The sequence below is a fragment of the Bufo bufo genome, chromosome 1 (genome assembly GCF_905171765.1).
Source record: "Bufo bufo chromosome 1, aBufBuf1.1, whole genome shotgun sequence".
Lineage (NCBI taxonomy): Eukaryota > Metazoa > Chordata > Amphibia > Anura > Bufonidae > Bufo > Bufo bufo.
The window spans coordinates 105,491,980-105,505,472 of record NC_053389.1 but is presented as its reverse complement, the minus strand read 5'-3'; the positions used below and the strand labels follow the sequence as shown (position 1 = coordinate 105,505,472).

Below are 13,493 nucleotides of genomic sequence, written 5' to 3'. Positions count from 1 at the left end.
GAATATCCGTGTACTGACTTTTTTTGCGGACCCATAGAAATGATCAGCAAAATATGTGGATTGGACACGGACCGAAAATACGGTTTTGTGCATGAACCCGTTTTGATTTTGTACGAAATGTTTACGTATTTGCACTGCCCAGTGGTATTGCCCATTGATGTATCCTGTATAGTGCATTCATGGGCCAACTAGCATTGTGTTGGACAGATAACCCCATGCATCATGTGAGTCTCGGCATTACTATAGTTACATGGTTGTATAACGCAGGAAAAGTGACAGGGCAGTATACAGCATGTATCCATGGGCTAATAAAATGTCTTGTGATGGGGATGTTGCATGAAGATCGCCATGTTTAGTCCCTAGGATAGTCTATCAGTGTCTGACTTCTGGTAGCGCCACATCCCTTTGTTTACACGCGCACAGCGGCCACATGGACGGCTGTGCTTGCTGTTGTAGCTCTGTCCCAATCATGTAGGTCTCTTTCATGGAGTCTTTCAATATGTGACGTGGCACCATCTATTGTATCCATGGGCGTAGCTATAGCAGGTGCAGAGGTAGCAGTTGTTACCGGGCCCAGGAGCACGAGGGGGCCCAAAGACCCTTGTGCCACATAAGAAGACACCAGTATTATGGAAAGTACATGCTGGGAGGACTCTGTTATAGATTTTGCACTGGGGCCCAGAATGTTCAAGTTAGTCCTCAGGAAGGAAGGGATTAGGTCAAGAATTTGGCATGGAAGGGGTGGGGGTTATAGAATTCCAGGTTCATCTTACCTGTGAAAGAAACCGTAACCTCTGGCCATCGTGGTCTCTGTCCCACCATGTGTTAAGTTCGCCATTAGGACTTTTCAGCTTGTGATGCACAGATTCAAGGATGAAATGGCTCTTTGCATTAATGTCCAGGATGGCCACCGCTCTCTTTCCACAGCCATAAATCATGATTAAGAATGCTTCAAAGTGGTTGGATTTGTCATAGCCAAAATGACAATAAAGAAGAGACAAGTGGAATTTCATGCCTTTTTGGAGAGAGATTCTTCAAAAGTGAGACCTGATCACCACTTGGCATTGGAAACATATTTATAAGGAAAAGCGAGATCCATGGGTGCTAAAAAAAAATACTTGTGTGTTAAGATGACATTATGTGCTTTGCAGACACGTTAGTGCCTTTTGACAAGGAATACATTGGGAATGATCTTCAATTTTTATTTAGATATATATTCTAAAGCGTAGCAACAATTCATTTTCTACACAGGCGAGCCTGGAGCCTGTTTTTCTGCCACACATCCTTTATTTGCAGAGAGACGATTTATTCTTTGCTATTGGCATTGTTCAACATCTGCTGCATATGTAATTACTATTGTTCATGTTCTGCAGACAAGTCTCATCTCCTCATTTGCTCCTTTCAGTATGGCAACACAAAATATGCACAATGGAGGAGATTTATCCGTAGTGTTGTAGGATGCCTCAACTGGCGCAAAATCCTTCAATTTTCAAGAAATGCCACTAGTGCCACCGTGTTCCTAGCTCAACCATAACCGTAAAAACATCTGCTTAGTATTGTGTTGGTCCCCCTTGTGCCCCTAAAACAGCTGGATCTTTCATGCATGAACTCCACAAAAGCTCTGGAGGTGCGCTATGATATCTAACCCCAGGATGTTAGCAGCTGACCCGTTAACCCATTACCAGTTTTTTTGAGTGGAATTGGAGTTAAAAAAATACACAATTTTGTCCCTACGGCGTTCCCTATGTGGCAAAACTGACCTATGCCCTTCATTCTCTGGGTCAGTACGATCACAACAATACCACGTATATACAGTTTTTCTTGTGTTTTTAATACTGAAAAAAATAAAAACTTTAGAAAAAAATAATATTTGCCATGTTCTGACCCCAATAACTTTGTTATGCTGTTCACTGTTTGGGATAAATATTTTTATATTTTAATAGTACGGGCGTTATCAGAAATGGCGATGCCCATGATGTTTTTTTTTTTTATTGATTACCGTATATAATTTTATTTATGTTAATATATTATATATATATTATTTTTTTATTATTATTCTAGAGAAGGAGGTGATTTTAATTTTTTTATTTAACATATTTTATTTTTAAGCCTCTCTAGGAGGCTACAATATTCAGTGGTTAGATTTATTTTAGCTTATACTGTAGTTCCATAGAACTTCAGTATAAGCTGAATTTACTGTTATCCTATGTTAGCCTGCCACCTCCAGGCCTACATAGGAACCGCAGCTCTGGGTCTCTTCAGAGAGACTTAGCGTATTAAGACAAAGGATCAGCTTCCCCGCGTGCTCTTGACCACAGCATCTAAAGGGTTAAATGCCTGCGATTGGCATTATTGTCAGTTCATAAACAGTTGGAAACAGCAGATACCTGCCGGCTATGGCGCCCCCTGCATGCACGAGAGGCCCTCCCAGCGCCGAGCCTAAACGTTCTACTGTTTTCAGAACTTCATAAGGGCTATTTACATGTCGTTTTTTTTTTTTTTTTTTTTTTTTCACTTCATGAATAAAGGCAGGGAATTATATTTGTTGGGCCACAACTGGGGACCATTATGTGTGTATGAGGGCGCAACGATAAATATATCTATACACACAGCAAAAAGGGGTGCAGTTATACTTGGGGCTTAATGTATAGCGTTGGGGTTAAAAAACAAAAATAAATCATTCATTTTTAATGGTAGTTTTTCACAGCTTTGAAAAACTGATGCAAATGGCCGTTAAAAACTGACAGACAGAAAATGGATGCACAAATAGTTGAAAAATGACTGAAAAATTGTCAGCATGTGCTTTTAACTACCATTGTTTTTCGTGTGAATGTAGCCTTAGTCCTGATAGCTGTGCGGTGGGTCTCCATGGATTGAATTTTTTTCCAGCATGTCCCACAGATGCATGATCAGATTGAGATGTGGGAAATTTGAAGGCCACATCAACACCTCCTGAAACCATTCTTGAATATTTTTTGCAGTGCGGCAGGTTGCATTATCTTGCTGAAAGGCATTAGGGAATGTTACTGCCACGAAGTGGTGCATTTTGTCTGCAACAGTGTTTTGGTAGTTGGTATGAAAGTGCAGCTGTTGGAACAAACTCAGCTGCTCCACTGGTGCTCCCCTAGCCACTTGTGGGGTGTACCATCTTTAAGGGACCATTGCTGTCCCGGCTTTGTATCCTTTGGATCCACTGATCTAAGGACGGTTACTTTTACCTATTTGGATTACTTCCCCTGATGATGGATGACTTGAAACGTGACACGTCGGGAACTATCCTATAGGGCACATTAGGGATACTGCCCTATTTCAGGGTCAGGTATCCGGACGGGGTCGCCCCTTGCGGGGCAGGGCTGTACCAGCAATGTCCCTATTCCCCACTCAGGGATTCCAGTTCCCTGCGTTGTCTACACTCTGAATCAATCAACGACCATACCAAGTTACTCGCCTAGACGTGGTGTATCTCCTTTACCACGCTTGGCCTGTCCCTATCGGGGTTACGTTGGAATGGTAAGACTGTTTCATATTTCTAAGTTATATATATTATCCTTTCACTGTGGTGCTAGGTTTTAATTATCAGTAAAAGTTATATTTAAGCTCCCTTTTTTTGCTCCCCTAGGGGGAATCTGTGTTTTCTTACGTATGAAAGTAACCTTAGCATAAATGCCAGGGTTACCCAGCAGAACATTGCCCAGGGCAGCTATTCCACACACGCACAGCCATCAACATTCATGATAAAGAAACAATGATAAAGAACATGGTTCCCTTCTGGTGCTCACATGGCACTTTCACTGGTAGACCTGGGTCACTATGGGCCTCTGGATAGGTCTGTAACAATATAGCCTCATATGCAGCAGGTGTTCTGACACCTTTCTCTTATAGTAACCGTGAATTTTTTTTTTTTTTAGCAGTTTGTTCTACGGAAGCACAGATTAACTAGAATTTGCTCACAATGCACATCATAGAGCCTCTTTTGTGTATGACCCTGTTGTCGGATATGTTTTTTCCTTGTACCCTACTGCAAAGGGTTGGACGTTGACTGACTAGGTAGCTCTCCAACATGTGTCTCTAAAAAGAGAGTTTACGTCATTCCGCAGGGGAGCTAATTTGAAGAAAACCTAAGACGTACAGCTTTGGAGATGAGTCACTTCAAGAACGGACTGTTCACTAGCTGCCTAATAGGCAGAAAAGGCGCACTATAGGGTAATTCCGTACAAACAGGTGAATATTGGATTCCAAAATGAAAGCTCACCTTGAATAGTTATGCTAACCTTAGGCACAACTCAAGTGAAGGCTCATCAAGATGTAAGCTGGAATCCCAGATGGCGGTTGGTCTGCAGCCACTGATGAGGGTCTTCTGATTAGGGATGCCTGGATTCCCCAAGAAGAGGATTATCCCCATATAATGTGCAGTTTCACCTGATGAAGGGGAGCTAATCCCCGAAACGCGTTGTGTATCTACTAAATAAATATTTCAAGCTACATTGCATTGGATCTTTGGTTGGTTCCTTGCACCATGGGATAATCCTCTGCCTTGGCGATTGTTATGAAGTAATCCGTGTAATAATTTAGCAAACTTGGTCTGTTTTGTGACTCATTTAGCGATTTCTTGGCAATTACACCAGTACAATTCTTGGTTACACATCTCTTTGGATGGTTCCCAGACCTATGGTAGATCAGCTCCAGTGCTCTCTTGCTGCATTTTCAATCACATGGGAGACATTTATTTTCTCCACCTATGGCTACATGCACACGACAGTTGTGTGTTTTGCGGTCCGCAAATTGCGGATCAGCTAAACACGGATGGCGTCCGTGTGCGTTCCGCAATTTGTGAAACAGCCCGGACAGCCGTTAATATAACTGCCTATTCTTGTCCGCAAAACGGACAGGACAGGTTATATATTTTTTTTTTTTTTGCGGAATGGAGCAACGGATGCAGACAGCACAAGGAGTGCTTTCCGCATCTTTGCGGCCCCATTGAAGTGAATAGGTCCGCTTCCAAGCCGCAAAAACTGCGGCTCGGATGCGGACCAAAACAACGGCTGTGTGCATGAGGCCTACCTCTGATACAATGTCTCTAAGTCTTTGGAGGGAGACTTTTGGTGGGTCCTGTGTGACGGGACTCGTTTTGATTCCTTGCACCGCATTGTCCAGCCCCCAACATTGCGGTGTGGTATGTGCATTCCTGGATACTATGGCTTGAATCTATTAGCACCCATGTAGCTGGTAAATAGAATTGATAACATAGAATTTGTGGGATTATAATGTGGGTGAAAGACATTGGATCAATCTCCTTAAGAAGCAACTGCAAAACTGTTTTTCTCAGAGGTTAACCACAGTGGTCATTATTTTTTACTTTCGATTTTATATTGTATATATCTTTTTTTTTTTTTGTTAATGCTATCACTTGCTCCAATCCTGACACATCATTTATTTTTATTTTTTTCAGTATTTCCAAGCATACCAGAGAAGCCAGGCTTGCCTTGTCCAGGAGAAGACAGTGAGTAGTATTCAGTGAATGAAAAAATGCCTAGTATTGACTTCTGCTTGTGATAAATGAGTGTACTTGTACTGCTTACCCATTGAACTCAACTATAACCCATTATGCTGTAAGATACATAGCTCCCCGATTTGTTGCTGCATGCAGTCATGGCATCAGATTTCATCTTTAGAAGCAGCGAACACAGCTTTCTACTTCATGCAAAGGAATGACGTCTTTTTATTTTATAGATGTCATTCTTATACCGCCTCTCGACGGCCAGTATAGTGTAGTGACTGACGCTGATTTCAGAGGTCTGTCACTTACAGTGGGGAAAAGAAGTATTTGATACACTGGAGACTGCATGTTTTACCACCTACAAAGAATAGAGGTCTGTAATTTTTCCAACAAATATACTTTAAAACTGGTTGTCACTGGCGCTATACACCCTAATTTAGCAACTATACTATTTCAACTATTTCATTTAATGTTTGTGTCGTTAAAAGATATCGATAGTATCCCCTATAACAGTGCAGTACCCCGCCCCCTTAACAGTGAACTCCACAGCCCCCCAACCCTTAACACTGACCCCCCCCCACAGTGCTCCGCCTCCTTAAAATGGGATCTCCACAGCAGCCCACCCCTTCAACAGTAAGTTCCACAGCACCCCACCCCTTGACAGTGACCTCCACAGGGGTCCGCCCCCTTAACAGTGACCTCTACAGCACCCACCCCTTAACACTGTTCATAGGTTACATTCCCCTTAACTGTGATCTCCACCATTCCTGGCCCCCTTAACAGAGACCTCCACAGCGGCTGCCCCTTTAACAGTGACTGCCACAGTACCCCGCTGCCTTAACAGTGACCTCACAGTACCCCGCCGTCCCTTTAACAGTGACCTCCACAGCGGCAGGCCCTTTATTAGTGACCTGCACAATACCCTGTGTCGTTAACGGTGATTTTTCACAATAACCTGCCCCCTTAACAGTGACCTTCACAGAGCTCAGTTCTCTTGCATTGTGACCTCTACAGCACTCCGCCCCTTAGCAGTGACCTCCACAGCGGACCGCCCCCCTTAGCAGTGACCTCCACAGCGGACCGCCCCCCTTAGCAGTGACCTCCACAGCGGACTGCCCCCCTTAGCAGTGACCTCCACAGCGGACCGCCCCCCTTAGCAGTGACCTCCACAGCGGACCGCCCCCCTTAGCAGTGACCTCCACAGCGGACCGCCCCCCTTAGCAGTGACCTCCACAGCGGACCGCCCCCCTTAGCAGTGACCTCCACAGCGGACCGCCCCCCTTAGCAGTGACCTCCACAACACCCTGCCCCCTAAAGGGAACCTTTCACCTCTTAAAACCATCCCAAGCCGCCAGCAGTACTTGCATGTAGCCAGCAGTGTGTGTCACGATCCCTACTCTCGGGTCACGTCACTGGGGTGAATTATACTAGTGAGCTCATCAAGTTACCACAGAAATTCCCACTCACCTATTCTAGTTGACGGAATTATGCTAACGTACCCCCCTAAATTCTAACACCTCAATATTTTCTATCACAGTAGCTGCCACCACCTATACTATAAGGCAATAGGGGCCTATACTCAGATATTTTCTCAACCCAAATTTAACACTGTAACACAAGTTATCTATATGGGACCTAAAATCCTCTGAAACACTACTGGTAACGTTATTCCCTCCGAAAGAGCAAGTTCTATAAGACCACAAGGAAGGGACTTATCAATTTTTTAATTTAATACACAATAGTGCAGTGCAATGCAAAAAAAAAGTGTCAGATAAAAGATAAAAATATACATACAATAACAATGCAGTAAAACAGATAAAATAAAAGGGCTAAAATACAGAATATTGGCTTACTGAGATGCAGCAGTTATATTCCGGCTGTGGGGACAGCTGAAGATATGGGCAGTCACTCCAAACGATTTGGATCCCCAAAATGGCTGACAATTACCTGTTCCAAAACACCCATTTTTATCCCCCCTCAGCCGAGGGGTGGGCTGTGAGGGAACCTCCCTCCTTTCAGTCCGGCCTTCTGGGACGTCTGATATTATTCAGGTTTTTGCCTCCACCTTCCCACAAGGCTGACCGATGTGGCAGTATGAATGACGGTGATTTCTCGCCGTATGACAGGGACTTGCGAGTACAAGTACGATCCCATAATCTGAGTCTCCTCGTCCCGGTCATACAGACACCAAATATGATCGAGTTATGAATTTCAGAAGACCAGATCTTGAATACCGAGAAATGTCTCATGTTTAGTATGGCGTGTATAGACTCTCCCCGAAGCCCAGGCTGAACACAATTATTAGGCTTCTGAGGATGCGGGTGTTATGAGATCGGAGTTATGGCTTCTGATATTATTTCATTCATCTATTGAATGGGTTAGACCACCCGCTGGTCTAGCAGACATGATGTCTGGGGTTGCTCCGCAATTTTAATATTTCCCATCCAGGTTTTCATTAGCGTGCCCAAATGGCTTGTAATTAGCAGGCCAGAGTTAAATAGAGCTTCCTCTGAGAAGATGGAGTGTCTCACCAAGTTTTCAGACGGGCTGGCACCTGGAGGTACAATTTTCATTTACTTAATAGATCCACAGCCACTGCTATACAATCAGCTATTGATAATACGTTTAGGAAAATATGAAATCTATCTATCTAAATATCTATCTCTCTCCTCTGATTTCGTTAGTGTGTTTCTGATGATGCCTTTCTTCCTGAAGGCAGATGCAGCAAAAGCACTGAAAATGTTCTTTTATCCCCTGCCCGGCGCGCTTCTCCACACATGCTTGAAGTCAAGCGTGCAGCGGCCTCCGCGTTTCAAGTCACGGTAACCGCGCCCCCTTCCCAGTCCCTTCGCTGTGACTGACAGCGCTTATGCAGAGAGTTCGGCAAAGTCAGCTGAACTGCCGGCTCTCAGTCACAACGAAGGGGCAGGGAAGGGGGCGTGGTTACCGTGATCTGAAACACGGAGGCCGCTGCCCCCTTGACTTCAAGCATTTGTGGAGAAGCGCGCCGGGCAGGGGATAAAGGAACATTTTCAGTACTTTTGCTGCATCTGCCTTCAGGAAGAAAGGCATCATCAGAAACACACTGCTGGCTACACGCAGGTACTGCTGGCGGCTTGGCATGGTTTTGAGAGTTGACCAGTTCCCTTTAACTGTGACCTCCACAGCAGCCTGCCCCCTTAACTGTGACCTCCATAGCACTCCGCTCCCTTAAAGGGCTTCTGTCACCCCACTAAACTCATATTTTTTTTTTTTTGGGGTACTTATAATCCCTATACTGCGATATATCTATACATTATGCTATTAATCATTTTCGTTCAGTAGATAATGCAAAAAACATACTTTTATAATATGCAAATTACCTGTCTACCAGCAAGTAGGGCGGCTACTTGCTGGTAGCAGCCGCAAAAAACTGCCCCCTCCTCTTGTTGATTGACAGGGCCAGCAGCAATCTCCTCCTCCGGCTGGCCCTGTCTGCATTTCAAAAATCGCGCGCCTGTCTTGATTCGGTGCAGGCGCTCTGAGAGAAGGAGGTTCGCCTGTGCCGATGACGTCATCGGCGCAGGCGCACTGAGGGAGTGCTGAGGAGGTGAGCCTCCTTCTCTCAGAGCGCCTGCGCCAAATCAAGACAGGCGCGCGATTTTTGAAATGCAGACAGGGCCAGCCGGAGGAGGAGATCGCTGCTGTCCCTGTCAATCAACAAGAGGAAGGGGCGGTTTTTTGCGGCTGCTACCAACCAGTAGCCGCCCTACTTGCTGGTAGACAGGTAATTTGCATATTATAAAAGTAGGTTTTTTGCATTATCTACTGAACGAAAATGATTAATAGCATAATGTATAGATATATCGCAGTATAGGGATTATAAGTACCCCAAAAAAATAATTATAATTTAGTCGGGTGACAGAAGACCTTTAACAGTGTCATCCACAGCGCCCTGCCCCTTTAAAGCTGACCTACAGCAGTGAAGAAAAATTGCTGGGTTGTTATGGAAACCTGGTGTAAAACTGTGTGTATGTGGAGACTAAGGACATGCGAGCTTCTATTGGCTGATAAGGGTCATGTGACCGTGTGCATGGCAGTTGGGATATGAGAATATAAGAAGAAAAACCTGAAGGCTTCTATTGGCTAATGTAGGTCATGTGATGGTGTCATATTTGCATTTTTTTGGAAATATCTCAGGAACGGTACGTGCTAGAGAGCGGAGACCCGGTCTAAAACCTTCCTGGAAACCTGATGTACCTGTGTGCCAAATTTCGTGATTGTAAATGCGACTGTGCCGATTCCTTTAGCGGACATACATACACACATACTCAGTGTTGAAGCTGAAAAAAAAAAATCGCAAATTATGGTGCGCCATAGTTTGCAATTTTTTTATGCCACAATAGTAAATGCGCCTCTGCGACTTCAGAAAATTAACTATTGCTTAAAGAATTTTTGGTGGTATTAGTTTTATTTTTTTCGTGTCATTATCTATATTAAAAAAATAAATCTTAAAGGGTTTCTGTCACCTGAAAAATGGGTATTGAGCTGGCTGACATGTCAGCTGAACACTATATTAGTGCCATCTCACTACCTAAAGCCTTTATTGAGGAAAACCAAACTTTTATAATATGCTAATTTGCCTCTAGGAGCAGCCCCTCTGCTCCTGCCCCTGCTCCTAGAGGCTCTGTTTGCCCACCTCTTTTCATGCCCTCCTTCTCTTGATTGACAGGGCCAGGGCAGTGCTGCTCTCCTCCCGCCGGCCGTGTCTGCAGTGTAAATCTCGCGCCGTTCGGTGGCTGCTGGCTTCCTCACTGCGCCTGCGCCGAATACTGAACGGCGCGAGATTTACACTGCAGACACGACCGGCAGGAGGAGAGCAGCGCTGCCCTGGCCCTGTCAAGAGAAGAAGGGCGTGAAGAGGTGGGCAAATGGAGCCTCTAGGAGCAGGGGCAGGAGCAGGGGGGCTGCTCCTAGAGGCTAATTAGCATATTATAAACGTTCATTTTTCTCAATAAAGACTTTAGGCAGTGAGATGGCACTAATATAGTTATGTTCAGCTGACATTAGCACATCGCTGATGTCAGCCAGCTTAATACCCATTTTTCAGGTGACAGAAACACTTTAAAATCCTGCAGATTTCACACTGGCCACTCGTCTAATAATTGGCATCACTTCTTGATCTGTACAGATCACTTCTCAGCAGTCATCTCCTTATGATTACAGAAAGGATTACAAAGACAGTCTGCACCTTCATATATAGATAACACAGGAATCACCATTCACAATAGATATCACCACTTATCTACTTCCCCCTGACCTCTGCACAGGTCACACAGCATTCCTAGAAAACTCTCCCATAGAAGTCAGATGTGGTCCCCTCCTGTCCACTGAGTCTATGGCCCATGGGGCTGCTGGAAAACATCTCTAAATGCTGTTAATGGCACAAGCAAGAGGATTAAGATGACATCACTTAGTGTTGGGGACATTTAAAGGATGTTCCTACTGTGAGGAGCCACTTATGGGCATCATACTGTGTGGTTGGCACCAAGGGGTCAAATCAAGGGTACTTAAAGGGCATCATACTGTGAGTGGGGCACTAGGGGGGCATCACACTGTCCAAGGGGCATCATTATTGTGTTGTCCATCCTTCCTTTTTTTTCGGCTCGGACCCTCACCCTAGGTACACGGACCTTTTGAAAAATGTACTTGTGTACGCCTGGCGTAGAATAATCTGCTAGTAATTTACAGTAAGAGCAGCATGGTAGACATTTAGACATTTCTTTCATGAGCGGGCTTATCAACATGTCTGCTAATGCAGTATTGTGGGAACAAAGCATCATTAATAATGAATTTAATTTGATCCTTTTACCATAAATAACATGTTGGCTTCTTTATATAGTGATATGACAGCCTGCTGTAAGGATAGTGCGGATAAAAAGATGATTTGTCTCTGCTTTGTTGAAGCGCAGTATATGGTGTAAAGTACTAGGTAGGTTTTGTCCCCCCCCCCCCCCCCCTATTACAGTTCTTTTCCAGCAGTGCATTGGTTAACAGGTACAGCTCATTCTCAGCCTATTTCAATCTTGTATACATTATATTTTTTCTTTGTGTATCCCCAGCCTCCCAAGGCCTTTAGAAAAAAAAAAATTGCAAATAATTTTAATGCAAATGACAGCGAATAACAATGTTGTGCAAACACGGAGCTGCATCTCTGCAGAGGCGGAGGAGTAAGGCAGCAGCTTAGTCTGGGCATAGTCTGCTGCTGTTTTATGTCAAAGCGACAAATTGCCAGTATTTAGACTGGAATTATCTTGTACTTATACATTCTGAGGACAGAATATGCAACATTTTTCATGATTTGAAGTAAATTCTTGAAGGGGGGGGGGGGAATCGTAGATTTGTGTCTTAATGTGACAAAAGAGCGAAATTCTTTCAAACACGATATCTCATGGAGCTGACGTCTGGTCTATCGGTCTGCTTTCTCAAATCGCAAGCTTATGTAAGTACCCTCACATTGCCACAACATTGGTTGTCACAAGATACCTAAAGCTGCTGGTACAGAGAGTCTATACTGTGCAAATGAGCCTCTAGGAGCAATGGGGGCGTTGCTGTTACACCTAGAGGCTCTGCTCTCTCTGCAACTTCTGTGCCCTCTGCACTTTGACAGGTTAGTTCTGATGTTTTCACTGCCTGGTCCTGTCGATCAAAGTGCAGAGGGCGCGGAAGTTGCAGAGAGAGCAGAGCCTCTAGGTGTAGCGGCAACGCCCCCTTTGCTCCTAGAGGCTCATCTGCATTTATTAAAACTTCATATGAAGGTGGGACCAACACAGATGTCTTCAGCTGCCAAGCGCACATGTAACAGGTCAGCCAGTGTCATAGGGACAAATCTGCTGACAGATGTCCTTTAAGATAATTTAATAAATTACATTGTGATCATTGTACTATATCCAACTGCTTTTCCTAATTCCTAGTGTTCTATCAAAAAAAAATCTGGATCCCATCTAATAAGTGGAGGATTTTTTAATAGAATGTTTAATAAAATCTGACATTAAGTGCATTAATTCTAGTGTACTGTAGATATGAAAAGGGTTTACATGCATAATGTAAAGCCAGAAAAGTAACGTGGCGAACTATCAGCTAACTACTTTGTGACCGACTGGGCCCTGGCCACGAGGGCTTACACTCAATCAATAAAGGGAAGAAGGAAAAAGACAGAAGGTGAGGCTGCTCATGCGGTTGTTGTAGGGAGTTTTCAGGTTACTGTTGAAAGTTTGGGTGTTGTGGGAAGAGTGTGATGTTCTGGGGGTAGTGGGGTTCCACAGTATGGAGGATGCATGTGAGAAATCTTGGAGATGATGGTGTGAGGAGCAGGCAAGAGGAGGACACAGATGGAGGTCTTGAAGGATAATGTATTTTATTTATTAGGGCTAAAGGTGGGATTGCTTTTTTTTTTGGGGGGGAGGCCTCATGAACACCAGCGAGGTTCACACATGGGTGCGGTCCATGTTAGAAAGGAGGGCAGTATCCGCAGTGAAAACTGACCCATTAAAATCAAAGGGTTTGTGCACGGTGGCATTTTTATCTCCTGCAAGATCATTTTGCATGAAAAGTGCAGCATGTTCTATCTTCTGCGTTGACACAAGAAGGAACCCATGAAATGAATAGGTTTGTGTGGGAAAATGCAACGTGTTGCATTGTTCAAGTCATTGAAAAAAAAAAAACGGAATTACGCAGAAGGGCGGTCTGATTTTCCACTGATCGTTGTCAGATTTTTTAAAATTTTTTATTCATATGCATGAAAACTGACATCACTGTGGGAACAGAATTATAGAAACCAGTAACGCAAAACTGAGGGGAAAACATCCGTTTTTCACTGACAGGACTTGTGTGAGTTTTATATTGCTGTGTGCATGAACCCTTAATATTTTTTGGGATGTCCGGTCTATGAGTATATTTCCTGTTTTGCACCGTACTACGGTGTGTGCCCACTGGACGTACTGTGTGCAGTTGATGA

General features: G+C 44.1%; 1 protein-coding gene across 2 annotated transcripts in view; it reads left to right on the top strand.

Annotated features, from left to right (window-relative positions):
- PRKCZ (protein kinase C zeta) overlaps window positions 1-13,493 on the top strand; it is a 264,054-nt gene that overhangs the window by 84,343 nt on the left and 166,218 nt on the right. For both annotated transcript variants that reach the window (XM_040427515.1, XM_040427522.1), the window contains one exon: window positions 5,450-5,500. In XM_040427515.1, coding sequence (XP_040283449.1) covers window positions 5,450-5,500 — 51 coding nt within the window. The remainder of the gene's footprint in view (window positions 1-5,449; window positions 5,501-13,493) is intronic.